Source organism: Ricinus communis, chromosome 6 (assembly GCF_019578655.1).
Source record: "Ricinus communis isolate WT05 ecotype wild-type chromosome 6, ASM1957865v1, whole genome shotgun sequence".
NCBI lineage: Eukaryota > Viridiplantae > Streptophyta > Magnoliopsida > Malpighiales > Euphorbiaceae > Ricinus > Ricinus communis.
Window position 1 is genome coordinate 15,758,278 of NC_063261.1, and position 25,971 is coordinate 15,784,248.

The 25,971-nt window shown below is 31.7% G+C and overlaps 3 protein-coding genes across 3 annotated transcripts; 2 read left to right on the forward strand and 1 right to left on the reverse strand.

Moving 5' to 3' along the window:
• Nucleotides 1-3,964: 3,964 nt before the first annotated feature.
• Nucleotides 3,965-11,013, forward strand: LOC8278917 (transmembrane 9 superfamily member 1). Its single transcript, XM_002530628.4, has 12 exons — nucleotides 3,965-4,331; nucleotides 5,878-6,070; nucleotides 6,181-6,285; nucleotides 7,132-7,149; nucleotides 7,242-7,339; nucleotides 7,422-7,574; nucleotides 7,732-7,866; nucleotides 8,071-8,237; nucleotides 8,551-8,645; nucleotides 8,740-9,113; nucleotides 9,595-9,868; nucleotides 10,414-11,013. The coding sequence occupies exons 1-12, from the start codon at nucleotides 4,203-4,205 to the stop codon at nucleotides 10,479-10,481; spliced, it is 1,809 nt and encodes a 602-aa protein (XP_002530674.1). The 5' UTR covers nucleotides 3,965-4,202; the 3' UTR covers nucleotides 10,482-11,013.
• A 569-nt stretch (nucleotides 11,014-11,582) lies between these two features.
• LOC8267738 (ferredoxin) lies at nucleotides 11,583-12,313 on the forward strand. Its single transcript, XM_002530627.4, has one exon. The coding sequence runs from the start codon at nucleotides 11,666-11,668 to the stop codon at nucleotides 12,101-12,103; it is 438 nt and encodes a 145-aa protein (XP_002530673.1). The 5' UTR covers nucleotides 11,583-11,665; the 3' UTR covers nucleotides 12,104-12,313.
• Nucleotides 12,314-16,344: 4,031 nt separating this feature from the next.
• LOC8267737 (MLO-like protein 4) lies at nucleotides 16,345-24,042 on the reverse strand. The gene is made up of 15 exons (XM_002530626.4): nucleotides 22,967-24,042; nucleotides 22,442-22,499; nucleotides 21,960-22,192; nucleotides 21,752-21,868; nucleotides 21,445-21,505; nucleotides 20,138-20,229; nucleotides 19,716-19,790; nucleotides 18,992-19,077; nucleotides 18,233-18,282; nucleotides 18,117-18,157; nucleotides 17,852-18,022; nucleotides 17,730-17,765; nucleotides 17,508-17,575; nucleotides 17,289-17,349; nucleotides 16,345-17,155 (listed from the first exon to the last, which is right to left on the reverse strand). Exons 1-15 carry the CDS (start codon nucleotides 23,099-23,101, stop codon nucleotides 16,748-16,750), a joined length of 1,692 nt encoding a protein of 563 aa, XP_002530672.1. The 5' UTR covers nucleotides 23,102-24,042; the 3' UTR covers nucleotides 16,345-16,747.
• Between the last annotated feature and the right edge of the window lie 1,929 nt (nucleotides 24,043-25,971).

The window sequence follows — 25,971 nt, forward strand, 5'->3', positions numbered from 1 at the left end:
GATTTCTATTCCATATTCAACCAAATATTATATAAAATATAATAATTTTCATTTATGTTCCTCTCCATTTCCATTCTCATTTCTATTCCAAACCTTGAACCAAATGGGTTCTAACTTAAATTCTCGATAAGCTCGATTTAATCCTAATTAACTATAATTAATAATTAAATAATAATTGCAATAATTACTAATTAAATACTAATAAAATAAATAATAAAATACTTAAATTGAACTTGGGTTCGACATTGTCATATCGAGATGGATCATATTACGACACTAACACACAAAAAGGCTAAGAAGTCAAGATAAAGCATCTGCTCATTAGCATGCGTCCAAGGTCACTAGATTAGGAAACTTTTTACGGTGATGAAAATTCAATCCATAAGTATCTACTCATAGATTAAGACAAGGGGAGCCTGAATATACGATTGCCTTTACCAAGCAACCACCGGAAGATTGCCAAAAAGCCTAAAATCTGAGCCGCTCTAATGAGAAGTGCACAACTTTGATCATTGATAAGATGACATCAAAGGCTAGCTAGCTTAGGTTAGGGGTTCTTTAGGATTGGAAATCTCATTTTTAGTGTCAAGATAACAAGAAAAATGCCGATAACTATGTGAACTAGTAGCAGCAACTACAATAAACACTTGCCTCCATGTGTCATCATCACCAAGCCATTTCCGATGAAACAAACAACAAAAGAAATCTCACAACATCGACAAGGGTATCTAGCAGAATTTTTGTGGCAACTAGGGTCGGATGATGATGAAATGAAAAGAGAGAGAGAGAGAGAAAGAGAGAGAGAGATAGAGCTAGGGCAAATGGATTTCGTGGAGAAGGGGAAGGAAGGACCTAGGATGAAGTTTGCTTTAATGAAAAAAATATGTAAGGTCCTTACAACCATAGAATACCTTCAATAAATCAATAATTTAACCAATAATAGGATTGGTCGTGATCTCTATATCAATGCATAATATTTTTTTATCATTTTGTTAAAATAAAGATTGCTTATATTAAGGTGTAATGAGTTGAACCAACTCGTGAATTATTCAGAATCGCTTTGAACAATATTGGTGTAGCTTGATGATTCATATCAAACTTAATAGTATGTAATTCAACAAGTTTGCAAATTTGATTAAGCTTTTATTATTTTACTAAAAGCTTGATTATACTAATTGAATCAACCAAAGTTGAACTCAAATATAGTATCAAGCTGAGCTTGACATCGAAAAACGAATTCAATCGAATATGAACTTTTACAATTTTATAATTTTATCCTTTTATATTTCAAATATATTATTAAAATTAAGTGTAAACTCAAAAGACAAGACTCAATCAAGTTCAAATTGAATTCTAAATTCTGAAGTTTATGGGTCGAGCTCAAATCTCATAATATTCGATTCAACTTGATTACAACTTTGCCTATACCTTTCATCGAACTTGATTTACATTTAAACTAGATAAATACCCGCTCTTTGAGCGGCTCATTTTAATAAAATAAAAATTATAAAATTATAAATTAATTTTATTAAAAATTATAAAATTATAAATTAAATGGTTTTATATCATAAGAACTTAGTAAAATATCAAAAATATATAAAATAATTTTATAATTAAATTTTAAATTTTGAAATAAGAATATATAATTTATTATATATATATATATATATATCAAGTTATTCATATATAAAATATTTTATATATGATATGTGAAAATTGATTTATGTATAGTGTAAGCGACTTGATAATATAAAATGACTTTTCACATTCAATGATAAAATATATAGTATAATTATAAGATATCAAAAGAAAATAATATACGGTATATATAGAGATTTAAACTCCTTTTGCTAATTATTAATTTTATTAATTTAAATATAATTAATAAATATCTATTAACCAAAATAATTTAATTAGTTAATATTATTTAAAATAGTTTAAAATTAATATACATATCGTGTAAGCATTAACATAAATAATTGTATGTAAAGTAATTTAATTCAAATAATAATAATAATAATAATAATAATATTTGATTTGACTTGATAAAAAAATACAATAAATATATCATTTCAATTTGAATAAAAGTAAAAATTTAGAATGAATGTGAGTATATGTTTATATATATTTTTACAAGCATTGAGGAGAATATAAAGAAAAAAATTTATATATCTTATAAAAAAACTTCAAATCAGAGTTTATATATGGTTAACAAGGTAAGTATTTTATTATTATTATAGGAGTATTCAGTAATAAAATAAATTAAAATAAATCAGAGACTGATAGTTATTAATTGTTGATTAATAAAAAATTATCTAATTTATTTATTTAAATATTTATAATCATAGACTAAATTCATCAAAATACAAAAATAAATTCATAGAAAAATTAAGTTGAAAATATAGTAAGAAAAAAAGAGACTTTTATGAGTATTAACGAAAATACATAAGAAAATTTATTTATCTTCTAGAAGAGAAAATATTCCAAATAAGGAGTTGTATAATCAACAATATAAATATTTTTAAATATTTTTTATCATTTTTAAAATATTTAATAATAAAATAAATTAAAATAGACTATTAAGATGATGCTTATTAAATGATAGTTAGATATTCTTAGTAGTAAATTAATTCATCAAAATATAAAAAAATTATAAAAAATTATCAAAAAGATAGAGAAAAGCAAGCTGAAAATCATGCTTTCATATATTTTAGTAATAGATTAATTCATCAAAATACAAGAAAATTTATAAAAAATTGTTAAAAAGAGAAAGAAAAGCTAGTTAAAAATCATAAAATATATAGCATAAATATACTACATATAAAGATATTTAAATTGTTTTGCTAATTATTAATTTTATTTATTTAAATATAGTTAATAAATTGTTATTGACTAAAATAGTTTTAATTAATTAAATATTATTGAAATATTTCAAACGATAAGTAGTTTAAAATTTATATACATACCGAGTAAGTATTAGTATAAGTAATTGTATATAAAATAATTTAATTCCATTAATAATAATAATAATTATTATTATTATTACACTATTTGATTTGACTTGATAAAAAAATACAACAAACATATCATTTCAACTTGAATAGAAGTAAGAATTTAGAATGAATGTGAATATGTCTCTCTATATAAAAGTTTTTATAAGCATTGAGAAGAATATAAAGAAAATTTTTTATTTATTTTATAGAAAAGAAAACTTCAAATAAAAAGTTACATATAGTTAACAATATATGTATTTTCTTATTATTATTGGAGTATTTAGTAATAAAATAAATTTAAATAAATCACAAAATGATAGTTATTAATCGATGATTAATAAAAAATTATCTAATTTATTTATTTAAATATTTATAGTAGTAGACTAAATTTATTAAAATATAAGAAAATTTATGGAAACATTAAGTTGAAAACATAGTAAGAAAAAAAAGAGACTTCTATGAGTATTAATAAAAATGTGTATAAAAAATTATTTATCTTTTTAGAAGAGAAGATATTTCAAATAAAGAGTTATATAATCAACCATGTAAATATTTTTTATTGTTATTGAAATTTTTAATAATAAAATAAAATAAAATAAAATAAACCATTAAGACGATGATTATTAAATGATAGTTAATAAGAAATTATGTAATTTTTTATTTAGATATTTTTAGTAAAAATTAATTTATTAAAATATAAAAAAATTATAAAAAAATTATCAAGAACAAAGAGAAAAGTATATATATATATATAGATTTGAGAAACTGAGGTCATAGTTGAACCGTAAGTCGAAATAACTACAGCTCGAGATGATCCAATTGCGGCTACATCGGAACTAGGTTACCCGAATGCCAGGCCCAAGATTCATACAAAAGAAATGAAGTCAGTGTTGGTTGGGCCAATTGGGTAAAAAAAAGGGCCCACCATGTAAATTAAAATTACTTCCTTTCAATTTTCATTTCTTTATTTGAACGAAATCAAAGTCTGTGTAATCTACGTACCGCTCCAACGAGCCCCAAATCTGAAAACGCCATTAGCTCTCGTCACTCTCTTTCTGTCTCTCTCTGTCTTTCTTTGATAAAAAGAGAAAGAGGCAAATCAGAGCTGATAAAAACTTAACCCGAAACGTATCCATACGTAAGCACTAAATAGACCTCTGCTTGACTCGAATCTTGACCCGCCAGATCCCGCTTTCGCCGGCGATCGCCATGTCCTCCTCCTCCGCCTTTGCCTCCATCACCACGGTCCGAATCCGATCACCCGCCATTTCCTTATTCGCGTTCATTTCTCTTATTCTCCTCCTCTCTCCCGTCCTCGCTTCCGAGTCGGATCACAAGGTGAATTAATTACTCAAACCCTAAGTTTTTTTGGTTAACTCGGTTGTAATTTATAGATCTTGATATATAGCGATTTTTAGTTCTCGAGGAAGACTCAGATCTGATAGTTTCTTTTTTTCCTTATTATTAATTTTTCTGCTCTGTCCTTTTCGGTCGTTTTGATTCGTTGAATTTTGGTATGGATGAATATAATTTTATAGATTGTGAATTAGGGCTTTTAGATCTCTAGTTGTGTTTTTACGTTATTAAGTTTGTTTGTGTTCGTGCACGTATAGATACTTCTGTTTGAACTCACACTCTTTGTTTTGCTGGAAATTGACAGTTGAGTTTGTAATGTAGAAATTCCCCACCTGTTTGTGCTAATAAAAACAATTATCCAGTAAACTTTCTTGAAATGTAACGTAGTAATATGTTAATTACCTTAATAAAAACTGGATTGGAACTTATTCTTGTAAATTGGATCTGATTACTGCCTTATCTATGCTGAATGAACTCTGAGAAAATATCTATGATGAGTAGTATCAATTATTGTTTTTTCATGAACATATTTGATTGCATTGATTGGATTTAGCTACCATTTGCATAGAGTTGAAGCTGATTTAACATCTTTTAATAGTAGTATTACAGTTGTGGTCATATTCCGTCTTGTGTTGCTTCTTCGAAGAGGGCTTATGAGCTTTGTGGAAGTGCCATTGTTTGGTCATCTAAAACATGTGTAATGTATCTTGCTCAAGAGGTTTAATAGTCCTTGTGCTTGGCAAACAAAATGGAGCTAAATATCTTACATATACTGTCGAGGGAATTTCGTTCTTGAAATGTGGTTTTAGGAATTATTGAGCTCTGTGCAAATTCCAGATGCGTTATATGGGCAATGATGTTTATTTTAACTATATATATGTTGCTTGGTTGAACTTTGAGACTGAGAGAGCTTAAAAAGGGAGCACCCTCTTTTAGATTGTGCTAGACAAAGGTAGAAAGCATTTCCAGCTATGAACCTGTGAATCTAATTGAGACATAACTTTTACCAATTGTATATGCTCTTTGTTTTCATCATCATACCAGTAAGGTGCAACCTTTAGTTATTTTATCTGATTTTATTATGGCTTTTTGAATTCTTTAAATCTGAGGAATGAAGGAATTTTACTAAGGCAGTATTTTGTGATTATGGGAGCATATTTTTAGAAAGTTAACTAAGTCTTGGAGCATGAGAAGGATTCTATTCCCAGTAGTGATCAATGAGTGGAATTTTCATCTGCAACCTATTACAGTAAATAAGTTTCTGATAGTATATGAGCAGATTAGTATTCTCGTCTGATTATGATCAAAATGGATGTCCTAACTTATATGAAAGTATCTTTTTTACTTGCACAATAGCACTGACTAACATGTTTTCTTGTTTTATTTACTGTTTTTTCCTGGTTATATTTGAAATCCTTTTTGTTATTTTAAAATTTTGACTAGGACTCTGTTTTGTTATTGTTCCAATGTCAATTAATATTTATATTAGGCGTCTCCTTCTTTTGTTTAATTTTATGTCTTTCTACAGTACCAACAAGATGAGTCGGTTACTCTTTGGGTGAATAAGATTGGGCCTTATAATAATCCACAAGAAACGTACAATTATTACAGCCTTCCATTTTGCCATCCATCTGGCAGTGCTGGGCACAAATGGGGTGGCCTTGGTGAGGTCTTGGGAGGAAATGAACTTATTGATAGCAAGATTGACATAAAGTTCCAGAGTATGTAAATCTTTTCTAAGATATTGGACTTGTGTGATGTAGCGTGGATAGGATTTTGTTCAATTTTCCTGACCTATTTTTGCATTGTTAACTCTGTTTACTTGTAACAGAGAATGTGGAAAGAGGTACCATTTGTTCACTTGAGCTTGACGAAGCAAGAGTCAAAATTTTCAAGGATGCAATTGAGAACAACTATTGGTTTGAATTCTTCATGGGTATGCTCTGTAGCCTATACTGATAAATGTTACTCTTTGTAATGAAATTCAAATCAAATTATTGCTAACGGTAGTCAAGTATCTAGGAAAACACTGAAAAATGTCAATCTTTCAAATACAAGGCGCAATATTTAGTATAAATGTTTTAGGAGCACCTTTAGTAGTGAAGGATTTATGCTAATACTGATGCAGTTGTCTAAGGAAAGCCAAGTCAGAATTATGATGATGGCATTGATAATGATAATAGTTGTAATGTTAATGATGCTTGTTTGGATTAGAGTGCAAAGGGACATATTGTTTATCTAAATCAAAGGCGCATGCGGGTGACTTGGCTTTATCTAATACAGTGTCACAGTTATGTTTTCTGATTATGCTGCCTCCAAAACAGCTTTTACTCCCCTAAGTAGTATAATAACTCTCTTTACTGTGCTCAGTTCCATCAGGTTCAGAATTTAGAAAAGTGACAACTGGAACTTTTGTTATTATTTAGAGTTCAAATGAACATATAGAATGTAGTCTACAAAAAATTGCCTTGCTAATTCTGTTAATTTGCCCTTGGAGCACTACAATAAATTTGGCTTGTTGCATTGATTTGATCCTGTTAATTTGTCAGCTAGAGCTCCTTTTATGTTTCCTAGCATGGGTGCGTATTAACATGTATACTTAGTGTGTGTGTTGGGCTTAGGGATATGATTTCATATTCCTCCAAATGCCTTTTTCTTTCTTAGTGTGCTTTAGAATTGGAGCATATTATGGTTATCTGTGTTATGATGGGGTGCTTACTATCGACTTTTCTGTGTTCATGTCTCTTGCTGCTTGATTTTGATGTTCCAATTGCAAGTTCAGATGACCTGCCACTGTGGGGTATGTATAGACTAAAGTAATCTTTGCTCTCTCTCTTTCTCTCTCCGACTATAATCTGATAATTCACTCTGGAAATTATTATAATCCTCTAGGTTTTGTTGGTGAGTTGCGTCCTGACAAGAACAGTGATAACGGCAAGCATGTTCTTTACACACACAAGAGCATTACTGTTAGATATAATAAAGATCAGGTATGTAGTCTGGCTATGACCATATGACTTCTAAGAGAGTATTGACATCTAATATTATCATATTGAATTTCCCTTGTTGCAGATTATTCATGTCAATCTTACACAAGACAATCCAAAGCCCTTAGAAACTGGAAGGATAGTGGACATGACATATTCTGTCAAATGGCTTCCAACAAATATCACTTTTGCACGTCGTTTTGATGTGTATTTGGACCACCCTTTCTTTGAGCACCAGGTAACATTGTAACTTTTTCTCTAATATTCACCTTTATTCCCATGTCTTGTTTCTGGCAAGAGGAAAATGGTTTTAGGATTATGTTATTTTCTATTTAGCTATCTCTGCCCCCTTTTTTGGGTTTCACTTAGTTGTGGATGCATCTCCAAACATGCAGATTCATTGGTTCTCCATTTTCAATTCCTTCATGATGGTTATCTTCCTCACCGGTTTGGTGTCGATGATATTGATGAGGACTCTTAGAAATGACTATGCCAAGTACGCACGGGAAGATGATGATCTTGAGACACTGGTGATGCTTTTCTTCAGAGAAATTCTAATGAATATTGTATTTGTTTTGTTGATGGGACTTTTTTTATTTCTTTTAATTCCATTCTATCGGTTGGTAATTGATTGAGTTTTTAATGGAGATTATGGAGCGGATCCTGGTGTTTGAAAAAATTGTAAGGTATTCTGACACTTCAAACTGTGGTGACCACTGAACTTTGTTCATCAGGAAAGAGATGTTAGCGAGGAGTCTGGTTGGAAACTTGTGCATGGTGATGTTTTTCGTCCACCTCGCAATCTTGTTGTTCTTTCAGCTGTTGTTGGCACAGGTGCTCAGCTAGCACTGCTTGTGCTTCTTGTCATCTTGTTGGCAATTGTTGGGACACTTTATGTTGGGTATGTTCAAATATTACTCCAGAACACTTGCAACAGTCTTCACAAATGTAGGAGCATTATACATTTTACTTTGGTACCTGTTATGGTGTTCTTTTGAGTTTTCTTTGTGATATGTCTTGGTACTTGCTCCATTTTCCTCCTGTTATAAATACTTTGCTTTGTACTGCTGTAGATTTTGTACATTCTGTTATCTATAAGCGATATTTTTCCTTTTATACTTGTTCTACCCTGGTGTTCTTCAGAAAGTTTCTTTTGCTTAATCATCATATCCTTATTTTTATTTAATAATGTATAATATTTTTATGTGGCTCAGGAGGGGTTCAATTGTTACAACTTTCATTGTATGTTATGCTCTCACATCGTTCATTTCTGGTTATGTGAGCGGGGGAATGTATTCCCGCCATGGTGGTATGCACCTTACTCTAGTAGTTGACTAGGTTTTTTTTTTTTCTCGTCTTTTAATATTTATTGTTAATTTTTTCTTAAAAACTTACTATTGCAGGTAAAAGTTGGATAAAGTCAATGATCCTTACAGCTTCTCTATTTCCATTTATGTGCTTTGGGATTGGGTTCATCTTGAACACAATTGCTATTTTCTATGGGTCTTTAGCAGCTATTCCCTTTGGCACCATGGTGGTGGTTTTTGTAATTTGGGCTTTCATTTCATTCCCTCTGGCACTTCTTGGCACAGTTGTTGGAAGAAATTGGAGTGGCGCTCCAAACAATCCATGCCGTGTGAAGACCATTCCTCGTCCAATTCCTGAGAAGAAATGGTACCTCACACCATCTGTGGTCTCACTGATGGGAGGGCTACTACCTTTTGGCAGCATATTCATTGAGATGTATTTTGTCTTTACATCCTTCTGGAATTACAAGGTAAGTTTTGTTGCACTGTTTATGGGACACGAGCAAAAACATCTGAATGCCATGTTTGAGTCATTGGCCCTTTAGTACAAAATCACATAGCTTTATGACTGCTTCAGAGTTTTGTTTCACATGGGTAATTTCTGTGTTTGACCTCTGTATCTCGTACCTGTGGACATTAAAAGTTCAAATTATAGTAATTAAATCCTCTACATATAGGATAAATCATGTTGGAAATATTATGATAAAGCACAAGATTTGTTTCTTCTAAGATTCAATGTAAATCTAATTATTATCTCCCAAAAGTGATGTTGACCTATGTTTTCAGTTTTGCTACTCGCAGTCTCCTTGGAAATTTTGCATGTAGAGTGCGGAATTTTTAAGCTGCTGTTACTTGGCAGCAAGATCTTTTTTCCTTATGGGAGTTCCTAATATACAATTTTAACGTGGCATTAAACATGAGGCTAATCTTGCTTCTCATGCTACCTGACAGGTCTACTATGTATACGGCTTCATGTTACTTGTTTTTCTGATTCTCATTATTGTCACTGTGTGTGTGACAATCGTCGGGACATATTTCTTGCTCAATGCTGAGAACTATCACTGGCAGTGGACATCATTTTTCTCTGCTGCGTCAACAGCTGTTTATGTGTACTTGTACTCAATATATTACTATTACGTGAAGACTAAGATGTCGGGCTTCTTCCAGACAAGCTTCTACTTTGGATACACTTTGATGTTCTGTCTTGGTTTAGGAATCCTTTGCGGTAAGTTGTCTTTCAAATTCCCTTTCTATCTGTATCAGATTGTAAGCCTTCTATTGACTTGGTACTTTCTGCGGCTCTCTAGTAATTTGTTATCATATGCTGATGTAAATTGTTGCTTGTATATGGGAGTTCTTTGCCAGCAATGAACGTGAAGTATTATATATTATATTGAAAATTTTTTTAGGAGTACTGTGAAAGAAAATTGGAATCCTTGAAGTCACACATATCATTATATCTGTCTTAACTTTAGGATACCCATAATTGAAATCTTTTAGCATATGTAGTGTAGTACTGCCTATTTTTAAGTGTAGAGAAAATGCCATTTGAACAATTCCTGAGATCAGAGTCCTGATGAGTACAATTTAAATCGTCTCTAGCCATGTATTTAATCATTGAAAGACCTTTTCTTGGATAAAGCAAGAGATTACTTGTTCCATTTCCAGAATGCTCCCATTTTTGCGGGGTGATGAAAATATACACTAGGCAACTGTGCATATTGTATGTGCCAATTGTCATTTTTAGCTAATGCTTGTTTGTATATGCAGGAGCTGTTGGTTATTTGGGTTCCAATTTGTTTGTGAGGAGGATCTACAGAAACATCAAGTGTGACTAAACTGAATTGAGGAGAAAGACCTGGGAGCTTCTCTGGGCATACATTCTTCTTGAGATAATAAATTTTGAGGAAGCCTCTGGTTATCTAGGATGGGACGGCCATCTTACAGATGCATTAAAATGTTTGACGATGGGGGAGTATTCTTCTTTCTCTGGACTAGGGGAAGCCCTGAGATTGTTTTTGGTTTTTTTCCCCGGCTGTAAGTGAAAATCCTTAATTTAGAAGAGATTGTTCTTATAATCTGTGAAGTTAGCAAATTATATCAAACGCCTGTCACTTTTTCCTTTTTCATGTTTTACAAATAGGTTCCCTATGTAAGAACTGATCCCTAATTGCCCCATTTCCTGAATTTGTTTTGTTATTTGCACATCTTTGGAAGCAGAAACTATCCAGGGGGCAAAAGCTTGAAGAAATGAATTTTGTGCTTCAGAATTATGTGCATACACTAGTTGTTGAAACGCCTACTTTTGTATCGTCAATGTAATTTCCTTTTCTTTAAGCGGAATGAAATCTTGACAGGTTTTTTGGTCGACTTGATTTTTTTTTTTTTTTTTGTTTCTTTTTTGGGCGAAGTTCGAAATGATTCAAATGGCTGCTATTGCGGCCTGGAAATGAGATTCTTTAAAAGTTTACTTAAAGAGGAATACAAGAGGGGAATTACCCATGGAATGTCGAGTCCATGCAAAATCTGGGGACAGTTTCATTTTGTTTGCACACGAAATTTCCAAACTGAAGATTTTTATTTTACATTTTAGCAATTGCCCTATCTTCCTGAATGTGGTCAAGGTTATGTCCCAATTGGACAGTTGGGTTAATTTTTGGATTTGTGGGTTTCCATGTGGAGCATCAGTGGCTCTTCATTTAACAAAGGAAGACCGATTTATTATTGCAAATATACAAGCCAGGAAATTATAAATATATAATCACCAGAAGAACCTTTGTCGTAGGATTGTGCTAGCCACACTCGCCAATTCTCTGTGGTAATAAAAAAAAGATAATGCGAGCCACAAAAGACTGCCACGTGGCAGATAGGGTTCCATGCCACATCTTCTCCTTTCCATTTCTTAACCACACTATCTCCACAAGCCTTCCATTTATCTACACTTCTTGTGTCTCAATTCCTTTAGCCTCCCAAACCAAGAAAGCTAGAAAGTTCTCATCTTTAAAATTTCTGAAGAAAAGACATGGCCTCCACTGCCCTCTCCAGTGCCGTAGTGAGCACCTCCTTCACCCGCCGGCAACCGGTGACTAGCCTTCGGGCTCTACCCAATGTCGGCCAAGCCCTTTTCGGCTTGAATTCAAGCCGTGGAGGAAAGTTCAAGGCAATGGCAGTACACAAAGTGAAGCTGATAACTCCAGAGGGGGAAAAGGAGCTAGAGTGCCCTGATGATGTCTACATCCTTGACCATTTTGAGGAAGCTGGTGTCGACCTACCATACTCATGCAGGGCTGGTTCTTGCTCATCCTGCGCTGGAAAAGTTGTATCCGGAACCCTTGATCAGTCTGATGGTAGTTTCCTTGATGATGAACAGATGGAAGCTGGTTGGGTTCTTACTTGTGTTGCTTATCCACAGTCTGATCTTGTCATTGAGACACACAAGGAAGAAGATCTTGTTGCTTAAATTTAATTGAAGTTGGGTTAGTTCACAACCCAGAAGAGTCTTTCTTTCCTTCTTGATTTCTTTCAAATTAAGTATGCTTGGTTCATGGGGTTGGCTTAGTTTGTTCTTGATGATAACATTGTTATGTTCCTAGTTAATCCAGTATTTTTAATGTTTGCAGTCACAAACGAAACTCTTTGTAGCTTAATAAATTTTTATATTTATCTTCTATGTCTATTTTCCCCTCTCTCGTACTCTCTAAAAGCATTTGTAATAGTTTGCTAATTATATTTTTTAATTGTAAATTACTGGATTCTGACAAGGGTTCATATTTGATACCTCAAAATCCCATGACTACCAATAATATCGTCTGGATGCATTTTGTAAAACTTAGAAAAACTGTATGTTCTACAGTCTGCATAAAAAAAAAAATCCTCACATTAATTTATAATTGGAATTTAATGCTTTGAATATTTTTATTCTGCTAGTGAACTCAATTCCTGAATTTTGTTTATTGAACGAGCCAATAAAAAAGATTACAGGGTTTTTCTTTTTCTTTCTTTGCATGATGCCAAGATAAAACAATATTTCTGGTTCCTGAAAAAAGGATAATAATTGAGAGGTGTATGATTTTCCTAATAGGATAAGAGAAAATGGGAGTATATCTATGGTCCGCCGAGCCCCATGTAAACAAATTTAGAGAAACAAATAGGACTAAAGTTGAATTTGGTTCTCAAAATTTTGAAGTCAAACTCAATTTGACCTTTTTTTATATGGTCAGTTTAATCTCTATAGACTTTGAATAGATTCATTTTAACCCTTTTTCGAGAGAATGAGTTGCCCATGGTATAGAACCCAATTTGGCCACCCCACTTCTAATGGCAACTCAATTTGGCCACTCACTTTTTTATACACCTCAATTTGACTCTTTTAAAAAAATAATTGAGTTATAATTGATTTGATAGTAGAATTAAATTTATATATTAAATTTTTTTATATATTTAAATTTTAAATTAGTTTGTGAAAGTAATACAGAGTTGATAAAGAGATGACAACGGTGATGTTGGATTGTAAGATCTCATCTGTCCTTATTTTTTAGTGATGATGCTAGTAAATTTTTTATTTAAAAAGTATTGGTGGTAGCAATGAAAAAGTATTGGTGGTGATAGTGAGTTGGCTTTGATGTTTTAATAGATTTGTGGTAATTTAAATAAATTTATATTTACTTTTCTAATTTTTAACTTAAAAAATAAAATTCAATATGGCTCTTCAACTTGTCGCTTGAGTTCAATTTGGTCCTCAGATTTTGCATTCATGCTCTTTTGTCTCTCTTGATAGAGCATGTCCAACTGACTCGCTCGTAAATGGCTAAATTGCACTTATTTGAGAAGTTCAAAGATTAAATTGGTCAAAAAAATAAAAAAGAGTCGAATTGAATCTGACTGCAAAATTTGATGGCCAAGTTGAATCTTATTGTTTAAATAACACTACTCCTTAGTCCTAATCTATGATTGCATGACCTTTTATTTCAAAAGAAATCTAATTATATAATTCTCAATTGTAAAAGACAAATTCTCACAGGCAAAGATTAATTGGTGCCTTCAGTTGACACTTTCTAGTGTGCACCAATCTCTTTGAATATACATAATCTTTTGAGTTTCTCTGCGGTTGTGAGTTTTACACCATATGCTTCAAGTTCTTTCTTGGGTGAACTTTTTTAGTTTTTCTTTTCTTGTCTTGTCCCATATCAATGCGAATCCTCATTGAATCTCTAGTCGATTTTTATATTTTCAGTTGATTTATGGTTTTATAGATGGTCTAGCTCTAGTTCAAACTGTACAAAATTAAAAGAAAACATTTTTAATTTTTTAAAAGAACTTTTAAAATTTATAACTTGTGCAAAAGAAATAACATTTAAATTTCATTATATTTTTTTATATTTTTTAAATATATAATTTTCATAACATTGCAATCAAACATTTACAAAAACATTATACACTTCGATCTATATTTTTATAACATTCATAAATTTCTTTTAAAAGCGCTATATATATTTTAAGAATGTTTTTATAAAATTACTTTATCAGTCACCTAAATTTAGCTTTTATTTTAAAATAATATATTAGTAACATAATTTTTATTATTATTCCAAATGAAAGTAATTTCAAAATTCAAGCTAATTTATTCATTAATGTAGCATATGAAAATATTAAAAAAAAAATTAAGAATATTAAAAAATATTCAAAGAGAATCTCTAGCATGAACATTGATGTAGTGTTTGACATGAATCGTGTTTTTTGAATTTTCTTGCTCCAATGCTATGTTAGAAAAAATATGCTTAAAATTTATAAGTAATGTATTTGAAATAAAAATGGAAGTTAGATTACGGAAAAGAAAGTTCTAATATAATAGTTAAAAACAAACACAGAAGTTGGGCGACTAACATAGCAATTTACCTTTCAATTTTAGTTGCAGGAGCTAAAATATCCTCTGTGATACTACCACCCCTGCATTTTTTTGTACAAAAAAAAAGTGTTAGTCTCACGAAAACCTCCAAATCCACAAGGCTAGTTCATATCGTAGCTATTAATCGGCTTGTTAAGCGAACGGGTGAAGAGTAGAGTAGAGTCTACTGATAGGATCGAGCTTCGATCTAATCAATATCATAAATGATTAAAATTACTTGGTGGTTAGTTGGATCTTAACACTTATAAGTTGTTCGATATATTTTTTTTTAGTAATATAGGACCCCTAACATAAAGAAGTAGGGTTCTCATATAGACAAAGGAATTTCATACTTGTCTTGCCATGGGACAATCCTAAGAAACTTGCACATATAATGTCCTCCAAGATGGTGACAACTAGTTTCATCCATCGAGTGCCTTCAAATTCTTTTAGAAGTAATTATTGAGGACAATCTATTCTTAAGCTAGCCAAAGAAATAATCTAATTCTTTGAGTACCCCTCCTTTTCCTTTGCACTATCTCAACTACACTCTTGGCATCCGAGTGAATAAGAAGTTGTTGCACTCCCAAATTTTTGGTTGGAAGTCCATCCAAGTAATAGCTTCATATCTTTAGGGAGAGAATTTTGCCTTCATCATTCTACGTTTTCCTCCCAAAAACTATGCACCTCTCCCCTTTTATGGCGACACTTAGACTTGCGATCTCTTTCTTTTCATCAATAGTAGTATCTACAACTATCGATAATCCAGTAGATTATGCCGAGGATAAAATGATAACCGAATAGACTATGCTGAGCACAAAAATCGTGCCTCTCTCCCCTTTCCTTATTTTGATTCTTTTTTTAGCATTTTGTTCTTTTGATTACTATTGATATTATATCTTGTATTTAGAAGATTTCTTGGCACTTTAAGTTTTAGGTTATGTTATTTCAGAGCAATTTTTTGCATATGCTAGCTATATACACTGCAACTAATCCATGAGTGATACATATATATAAATATTTTATATTTTAATATTGAATGGTTGACACATACTTAAGTATTTAAAACTAATGAATATATTTCACTCATTTTTAAATTTGGTGTATAAGTATGGATATACACTTAGATTATATAAGAGCTTTCCTTAATTTTGTATGAATTCTAAGTAGACTTGGCCATTATTCATGAGTCGACAATTCTGCTTCAGAAACCGTCAGTTCATCAGTGGTCTAGTTACCGATCGATTCCAACTAGTGTAAAAAAAAAAAAGTATAAACTAGAATAATTAATATATTCAAGAAAATTTGTCATTTATTTTTTTGGATTGGAACTAAAACCGACGATTCTTATTCTACATGAGGGAACCGGTTCTGAATTGGTCTCCTCCAGTTCAAGGCTGGTTTGAGCTCGATTTTACAGGGCTAATTCTACGAATTTTTACATAGTTAAATAATAAAGAAAAAATAGTTAAATAATAAAATATAATTAATTTAAACAAAATTTTCTTTCTTTAGAAAAGAAATGACACCTGAATTTTCATGAACTTATCATATTTGTCTATTGAGTTATTAACTTATTATACTTTGCTTTTGAGCAATTGAGCTTTTGTATATTGATACATTAACATTATGAAGCCAATTTCTTTTATTTTATTTTTTTTAATTTTTGAGAAGATATAATAACGCCAATTACTGTGGTGTTTCTTAAAAAAAAACTTAATGGTTGTTAAGAAAATAATGATTTTGTCTGGGACAATAAAATAAAATAAGGGCTGCTGAAAAAATTCAAGGGCTTAAAAATGAAAGACTTGACTTATCTTGATCGTAATACTGAATATCCAACGGCCTACATGAATCTGGTTTGGCCCTCACTCCCAAGAATGAAACAAAACAGTAGATATAGTGCCTAATGCCATCAGATGTTTATCAACTATCAAGCAAGCAAGCACAACGAACAACAAAAAGATTGGGACACTGGTATAATAACCTCTGCTCTTTGCATGTCTGTACTTCCCATGAAAGAACATTCCAAGAAACAGTACAAAGTGATATTTCTTGCTTCTTTCTCTATTTCTAACCTAAGAAAATGCATCCCTCAACTAAAATATGATGTTCCTTTAAGCTAAAACTGATGCAGCTTTCACTTTGAGGCTGAAGCTGACACTTCAGGTCATTAAGGGGAAAAAAGAAGAAATTTAGTGTCAGAAGAGGAAAAAATACTCAGGTCTTTTGAAACAGTTCTGACAGAGTCTCAACTCTTGGTTCCTCTGTGTTGCCGTCTTCGTCAATTGTGGGAGGATGTGATGTGCTGTCATTTAAGTACTCTTCAATTCGCAAGGAAAGCTCAACTGGATGAGGGTTTGAGGTCTCATGAGGATCTTCTGCATGTTCAGGAGGTGCTACTGTTGCCTCATTCAGTGAGGCTAAGGAAGATGACCGAGAAAGAGTGCCTGATGCAACTGTTATTTCGTCTCCCTCATCGATTGTTGTATCAAGTGAACATACTGATCTTGTGGCGACTGAATGCACAGATTCACGTTTAGACCTCTCCTTCACTCTCTTGCACCAGCTGTGAAGCGACTCCCTCACGCTCTCAGCAACTAAGGCTTTCTTACACCGTGAACCCATCTAAAGTCACCAAAGTTCAGAGAAAGTATCAGCATTCAGGCAGCTGAAGATCTATTTATGCAAAAACAGGTAAAGAGATGCTTTTCAATACGGCATAAATAAGCAAAAATAAGGAAGTGAAAATTCAGCAAACCTGAGTAACAATGACATTCAGAGGCACTGTGCTATAGCTACACCAGAACTGAACAAGAACCCTGCATTCGTTCAATATCGTGAATGTAAAATGGTCACAGGCAGCCAAATCATAATTTTAACTCCTCAAGACTCCGAGCCGAGACTTTACAAGTGAGACTATTCTGATAAGTGTTAGATTTCGAAAAGAAGTACATAGCTAAAGAAAAAAGAAACATACCCAGAGGTTAGCCGAATTACTACCATCAAATGGTTTTTCATGAAGCATGATCTCTGCTTAAGTCCCCACTAAACAAAAAGAGCACAAGATAATTCAATACTGCAGCATTTCTCATAGTTGGAAAGACTTAAAAACTACAACCTTCATGATTCCCAGTTCCACCTAATTCTTCGAAGTTTGAAGGAATGTGATTACATGCAGAAAGGAGACAGAGAATCTTACCAAGGACCATATAAATGTTGCCATCTCGAAGGCATTCTGCACAAAAGAAAAAAAGTAATGGGGACAGCACATAAATGTAGATGAACTATGTGTTAGATATAAGGTGTGGACCAAGATCATGCCTGAAATATGATAAATTGTATCAGTCTTAACAGTATGTCAGGTTTTCCAAACCAAAACAGATCATCCCGAGGCTTTATTTGAGTCCCAACAGATGGACCTGTTTGCTCCACGATTTCAAGTGCTAAAGTGGAAACCACATGCTGAAGTTTTGTTCCGACCAACATGACAAGCTTTGAAATATGAAGCAATCATGGAAAATGAATTTCTGTCTCGCCATAATTGTGGAGAAATAAGTAAAATAACAAGTAGAGTGGTTATGCTTACAATGGCAGGGATGAAAGAGAGCCAAAAATAAATGTTTAGACCTGCAATATTTAGATAACTTCACCATCCTAGGACCAGAAACTTAAGAATGTTTAGTTTGCATAATCATAGCTTACCATGAATATTTATGAAGATGCAAATTATTGCATAAACCCAAAGCAGCCAGCTGAAAATTTGAAAAATGAGTCAGTTCTCCACATATTTACCTACTTGTAGAATGAATATGTTACTTGACAGCCAATACAAACTAAATTTAGGTAATTTATGTTCAGGTATGATACATTTATCGAGTCTGAGATAAATCCAAGACATAGCCAAGAGTATAACAAGAAAATGTAATAATGCTGTGCTGTAGAATCAACACAACTGATGAAAAATGGATTCAGAGATTCCATGTGAAACCATGGCATGAAAGGATGATCCCCGCCATATACCCCAAGGTTTCACTGAAGCATATTGCGAAAAAACATGTCTTATCAATGGTAAATGGCTTGGATTTGACGTCAATCAGTATTGAGGTATTTTTTAACTGAATATTGCTAGCGACTGCAGATTTAAACTCAGAAAATAGATAACAGCTACTCATGTCGTGATAAACAGCAAGCAACAGATTTATCTTGTCCTTGAGACTGTAAAAGGAAGAGAGGCAACAGGGAACTAATACCCAGTGACATAGGGACAGGTTTGTTGCCTGAATGTCGAGAAAAATATACTATGAAGAACTAAAGAAATGTGGCTTATCATCCTCAGGCCAGCTACTGATCATGGCATTGATAAGCTACTGTTTCACGAACTAGTTAGGTTTTGGCATTAAGACAACCGAAGCAAAATAAAATAGATTTACAAATTGTATTTTAAGTAGGTTGCATGCATACCTTATCCCCAGAATGCCATGAAATTCGTCTTCCATGCTCCGGACCATATATTTATGGAAATCGTAAGAAAGTGGCAATCTGTGCTTCTGAAAAATGGGGAAAAATAAAATAGATTAAAATTAAAAGGATAAAATGCAACAAAATTTCAGTAGAAAATATGACAGCAAATGCAAACCAGATCAAAATCAATGACCAAGAAGAACAGCATAATTCAATCACATGGATTCTTGAGTAAAATAAAATATGAATAGCAATGTAACGTTTTAGGAAACAGGTTTAAGAAAAAAAAGGAAGAAGCATAATTTGAACTCTTACTCACTGAGCAAGAAATCTTTAAATTGAAAGGATTTCATCCAGAAAAAGTTATCCAAGCGATAATCTTTTAAATGTGAAACTCTATCCATGCAGATTTCTAGGCATGATATGAAAAGGGCAGGAATATAGTAGTTCAGGCCTTTTCGCAATTTCAATATAACACAGGTGGTTTGCTTGCTGAACAAATATAACAGTCAGGAAGTCATCATCATTCTGCTAGGTGTAGTGCATGAGTGGAAGATTCTTTCAGGAGGCTTATCTATTTTCTTGGTCCTTGGAGAAGATCGAAGTGGACTTGAGAACTAGACAACATAAATATGACATCGTTTATTTTGATGGTCTTGGCAAGAGCAGGCCCTAAAGAGAAGACCGCATGAAAATATGGCATCGGTAGAAGTTTGATACCCACCGTGATGAAACCCAATCGCAATGCCAGGTAGTCAGATTTCTTTATAGAACTCTTGAATTGTCGAAGAAAGCAAAGCTGCACAAGTAGACAACTTTCATAATAAAAAATACTGAACCAGTTCAGGTAAGAAACAAACACTATAAGAAGATTTAAGGGAAAAAAGAAAGACGCAAAGTCTATGCACACATCATACTACACAGTTTGTCAACTGAAGCAGCTGTTCTCAGCCCCCTGCATATCTAAATTTCTTTCTTCTTATATCCAAGAATATCATACATAATCATCAGACACCTCCATATGTCCTGACTAGCTCTACTGTAAACTTATTTGCACAGTGATGCTCAAGAAATTATACTTCTATCAATTTATGTTTGCAACACTAAGAGAACTTCATTTTATGTACAAAAAGCAAAGAAAATTACCATCCAAATGAGGATACGACTCCTGCTCCATGGATGGGATGTGTGGTGGAAAACAAAGGTTGATTGTCGCCTCATCACTTTGTTTTTCTTTGCTGTAAAATGAATCACAAGCAGAGAAGCTAACACAATAAAAACTTGGATCCTATGGAGAAACATAGAGGGGAAAGCAACACAAACATAGAAAAAAGAAATCAGAACTTAAAGAATGAACCAAAAAGAATCAAAAGTTTACTGTACAATTAGCAATATGTTGTGTGATTGCTAATATCATATGCAGTCTTCAATAAGATGAGGAGACCATGGTATAAAATCACGCAAAATATATCCCCAATGTGTTTGAAGTTAAGTTTTCAGTTCGACAGCACAAACCTGTTTTTTTTCAGTTGCCTAATCATTGAGATAAACACATAGTTCTGCAATCTACTCTTTAACCAATAGTCTTGTACATATGTCCTGTCTGGGAAGACAGATTTCTTAAGTTAACTAGTAACTACATCACTTTAGCATAGAGCTATATTCTTACTTCATTTTTTCCTTAGTGTGATCTGTTTAAAATAGTAAACTTAAATTATTAAGTATTTATTAATGTTATTTCAAGAGTCAATAATGGTTATATAGTATGTGAAGAGTCTATGGTTAGGTTGAAGGTCTAAGTATATGAAAGGTTATATATTTAGAGTATTAAGTGTCACGAATATGAATAATTAAGTTTGTAAGTGAAGGGTAATGTAAGTGTTATTATAAATAGCTTATAATGTTAGTAGTTTGGTAGAGGTGAGAAGCTATCTCATGTAAGAGATAGAGTATGTCTTGTATGCTTTGATAATAGAAAATATATATTTATGATATATCTCCCTCTCTTCAAGAAATTTTCCTTGTATTATGTTTATTGTATTTAACCCCTTCTCCTCTCCAATAAAAGTGGTCCAACATGATCTCCTTAGGCTTAGGCTTAGTCCACTTAAATTCATCTTGAAGAAATCATGTCCAAAATGCATTTCTAAAATAGTATATAGAGTTGGTATAAGCTACAATCCAGACCAGTTGGCTAAAGACTTCCTTCTTTATGTGACAACATTTACAAGGAGCTCTGATTTTCTGGACTAAAAGAGTAAGCCATTCCTCCTACATATTGCACCTATAATTGTCACATGGCCCCAAACTGAAAATCTTCTGGTCTATTATTCTTGACAACACGCTATCAATTGACTGTTAAACCTCTAATGTAGGCAAAAAGAAAATCTACTAATTGAAAGGATTAGCCAGAGTCAAGTGATCAGCTTATTTTCATTATTTAATCTATGTACCTTGCAAGCTCCCGTCAATCGTTATGCTAGCTGGGTTTTCCCACTTCCTCCAACTGTAAATCTATAAAGATAGGCAAATGCAAAAGAATAAGCCCCCGCATTGATTGAAGAAGACCAAATTGCATAATGATAACAGCGTAGCGTTTAAATAGATGTGATAAGTATTATGAACCTAACAGGTCATGGATTCATTCAATTTATGGAAGACAGGATAGCAAGTTTGTTTCTGTAAGGTGTCAAGATATCTGCTTAACAGAAAGAATCATTGGCAGGCCTATTTATACAAGAAATATGAAGATGTAGGTACCTTACTCATGGCCAGACCAACAGCTAAACAGCTGTATAGAACATGAGTGATCCCAAGAACAAACAAAAACCGGTGGAGCTGCTCAAGACCCTCTAGTGAAACAAATGGTTCACGACCCTGCAATCGCCCCATCATAATTATGCCAACTAGCTCAACCACCAAGAAATGATTACTCAATAAAGTCCAAACAGAAAGAGAAGCAATTTACCTCACCACACTGATGAGATGTTCGAATAGTTATTCCTTTAGGGGGAATATCAGATTTGTTAAGAAAAAATGATGATGATGAACTCTCAAACAAGACATCTTCAGTAATGCCATAGTCCTCCTTGGAGCAAAGATAGAATTTACTGCTGAAAAGAGACGAATTTACACATATCTCAGATATCCATCTTGCCCATTGCGCCAACAACAAAGATATTAGCCCAAGCAGCATCAGCTCTAACAAGAAGAAGAAGAAAGGGGAAAAAAAAAAAAAAGCAGCAAAACACATGGAGATCAATACCCAAATCCCAATATCAGTAAATGTTTCAACTCCTACAACATCATAAAGCACAGACAGGAAAAAGGAAGAAACTTGCACAAATACATAAGTTAACAAAATGTACATTACATAAAACCAAGCAGATTAAGACCCATACACATATCAATAAACTCAAACTTATTTATATGAATGAACTAAACGCTCACCTTCTTTAATTTTCTCCAAAGAAGCAAATAGAGCCTTCCTTCTAGTCTTCTTCAACCACTGCACACACCAAGCATAAAAATCAGACATTTCTTCTCCTAATTGAGAATTTATCATTTTGCTTTCCTTCTATAGAGCAAACTGAAAATCAAGTATTCATCAAATAAAGTCCTTCAAATCAACCGAACCATTTCCAAATCCACTAAAGCCAAAACCAATTGCCTAAAATACCCAAAAAAGAAAAAAGAAAAATTTAAGCAACTAAAAAGAGAAATGTAACAGCATTTTACTCCAGCATTTTCCAAATAGCTTGGTGGGACCCAACTCCCTAATGGTAACATACAGCTGAAAGCTAGTTTTTCATCAATCCCACATTTTCTCAGCGACCAAACAGGCCATTGTAACAAAAGTAGCCCTGCCCCCCAACATTTGAAATTTTAAGTGAATTCATCAGTGGGGTCCAAATGAAGTAACTGTGATTTCAAACACAATGTCTTGCATTTTCTCGAGAACAAAACAGAGATTACCTTTCCAAATCTGTAAATAGAGCGCTCAACAATAAAGCACACAAAAACCAACACAGTAATCACTGAAGCTACAGAATAAGTAGGAGTCTCAGCAAGAGACCTCCCTGGTCTAACCAGCACTTCTTCTTCCCCCATTACTCAATAACATACACAAGAAACAGCCAAACCAAAACAATCTTTCTCCACACCAGAAACAAGAACAAAGTTTCCTATCCACTTTTTTGGAAAAGAACTGAGAACTTTTACAATTTCTACTAAAAGTGCTGACGTGGGTTCAAATAAAAGTCTCAAATCTTTTGAACCTGTTAAAAACCCCTTCTTTTGGAGAAACAGAGAATTTTCTCAAGCAAATGCTGAAGTGGGTGACAGTGAAAGAAAGAGTAGGATCCAGGAAGTGAGGAAGTGAGATAAAAGAAGTAAAAATTTATGTTTTAAGTACTACTGTATGTCATTATTGAGCGTGAAGATAACATGGAAGGTCTACTGTCGTGTTTGAGTTTATTAATTGTTTATAAGAGATTTGTTTGGGATTTCGTGGGCAACCCACTTTTAGTTGCATGAGAATAGCTGCTGCACTTCCCTTTCTCTGTTGTGCGTTCACTGTCATGTGCTTCAATCAAAGGCAACCCACCCACATGGAAGCTGCTCTTGGCGCCTATAAAATTCTTTATAAATATTAACTGTCTCTTTTGTTTTGTTATAGCCGACCTTTTACAAAGCTAAATCTAGAAAAGGTCACAGTAATTAGAGTTAGTCAAAAGCCAAATCTTTTTACAATTTTCTTACTTGATCCTAAGAATAAAGTCTGATGGTTTATAATTTAATTAAATATTTTAAATTTTAGATATTTAATATATTATATCACCTTAAAACATCCTTCTATCAACAATACAAAAAGGACTAGTTATTTTTTAATTTTTACATTTTTTTTATATTCTACTAATCAGCTCTTAATATTTAAAAATTATATTTTTTTTATTTTATAATTTTATACTAAAAATTCTTTTTTCACATCAAAATTTTCATTAAATGATCATTAATTAGGTTTAGTGTTATATTATTTATCTGATTTTTTAGTGTAATATATAAATTATTTTTTAATTTGTTTATTATAATGGAAGCTACTTATCTTTTAATAAAACTAACTATTATCTCTTTCATCCAAATTCAAGACAATGAATAGATTATGTTTAATAAAAAATTCAATTTAGTCATCAAGTCTTTTTATTAAGTAATGGACTCTTTCAAACCTTTTGTTAAATTAAATTAAGATAAACTTCTATTTTTACTAAAACTAAATTTTAGTATTTGTACAAAATAATTAAATATTATTTTTTACATATTCTAATTTTTAGCATAATTAAATTCTAGTAAAACTTAAATATTTTTAAAAGTATTTATCCTTATTAATATAGTAAAAATTCATATATTTTAACTTTAAATTATTAAAATAAAATATATATTATTTTTATTATCAATTTTGTTACACTAGAATTATATAAAAGTTTTAATAATCGAATTATATATTTTATCAATTTAATACAATAAATAAAATATAGGAAGAAATTTGTATATCACATCAAGAAATAATATAAAACTATACATAATTAACAATTGTTTGACGAAAATTCTCATAGAAAAATTTTTAGAATAAAAAAATAAAATGATGAAGAAATATAATTTTTAAATATTAAAAAGTAAGTAGCATAATATCATAAAATATAATAGTATATACAATTGTGATACAAAAAGAAATCTATGAGATTCTAGCCGCCATTTACATATATTTACTTTTCACTTTTCTAGTGCCTTTGTTTTTCTACCCTAGATTGTAGCTAACTTCAACTCCTTATTTTTTTTAATAGCTTTTTCAGTCATAATAAATAATAAAATCTGTGTTTTTATCTTATATTTTACGTGTTGATTAGAGTTTATATATTTTAATATCAAAATCTATTATGTTTCTTTAATAGCGAATTTGAGCAAATAGATGATAAATAAAAAAATATAAATAAAAAATATCATAACTGTTAAGATTTCAACATTTAAAAATAAATCAAGAATTTTCAATAATGATTAAATTTATTTGATTGAAAATTCGTTTAGGATTTCTATATTATATTTATTTTTTTAGTTGTTTACTAATTCTATTAACAAAATATTATGAGTTTTTTTGCTTATTTTCCGTTGCATGAGCTAGGATAAAATGAGCTTGAGCCATAATATTCAAAAGATTGAAATCATTTAAAAACTTGTCAAATTACAATAAAATTAATTTATTATTCAATATAGTCACTGAACGAATTATATTTTTTGCTGACGAGCCAAACATAATCAATATATTATATATAATTATTTTATCAACACGATCAATAAAACTCAGAAAAAAAAAATTCATATTTATAACAAGATTAAAATTGTACTCTTTGAGCGTAATTAAATTTATTTATTTATTTATCACAAATTGTACTTATTAATCATTATTAATCAATAATTAATTTATTTTAAAAAGATAAATTAATTTTATTTAAAAGAATGTATTTTATTTTATAATAAAAATATAAAAGTTATTTTAATATTACAAAATTAAAATTGATGGTATGTTATTTAGGGATAACATGGACAAAGAACGGGTGGACTGGTCATTGTGAATTAACATTGGCCAATGAAAGTTAAATTTCATTGCATGGTAAAGGGATTATTCCAATATTTGATTAGAAATTTTAGGCCTTGTTTGGCTCGCGGAATAGTTGAAGAATAAAATAATTATTTTATATAGAATAGTTACTTTGAGATTTTGAAATAATTATTGTTTTGTAATATTATTATTTCTTTATTTTATAAAATATCTACAGTGAGTTTAAGAATGATTATTCTGCATTTTAAGAAAATAATATTTTTCTAAATTTTATAATCTTAAATTAATTTATATTATCTTTTTTTATTATTTATTACCCAATACACTCATCCACCCATTACCACCATCACTATTTACCATCCAAACC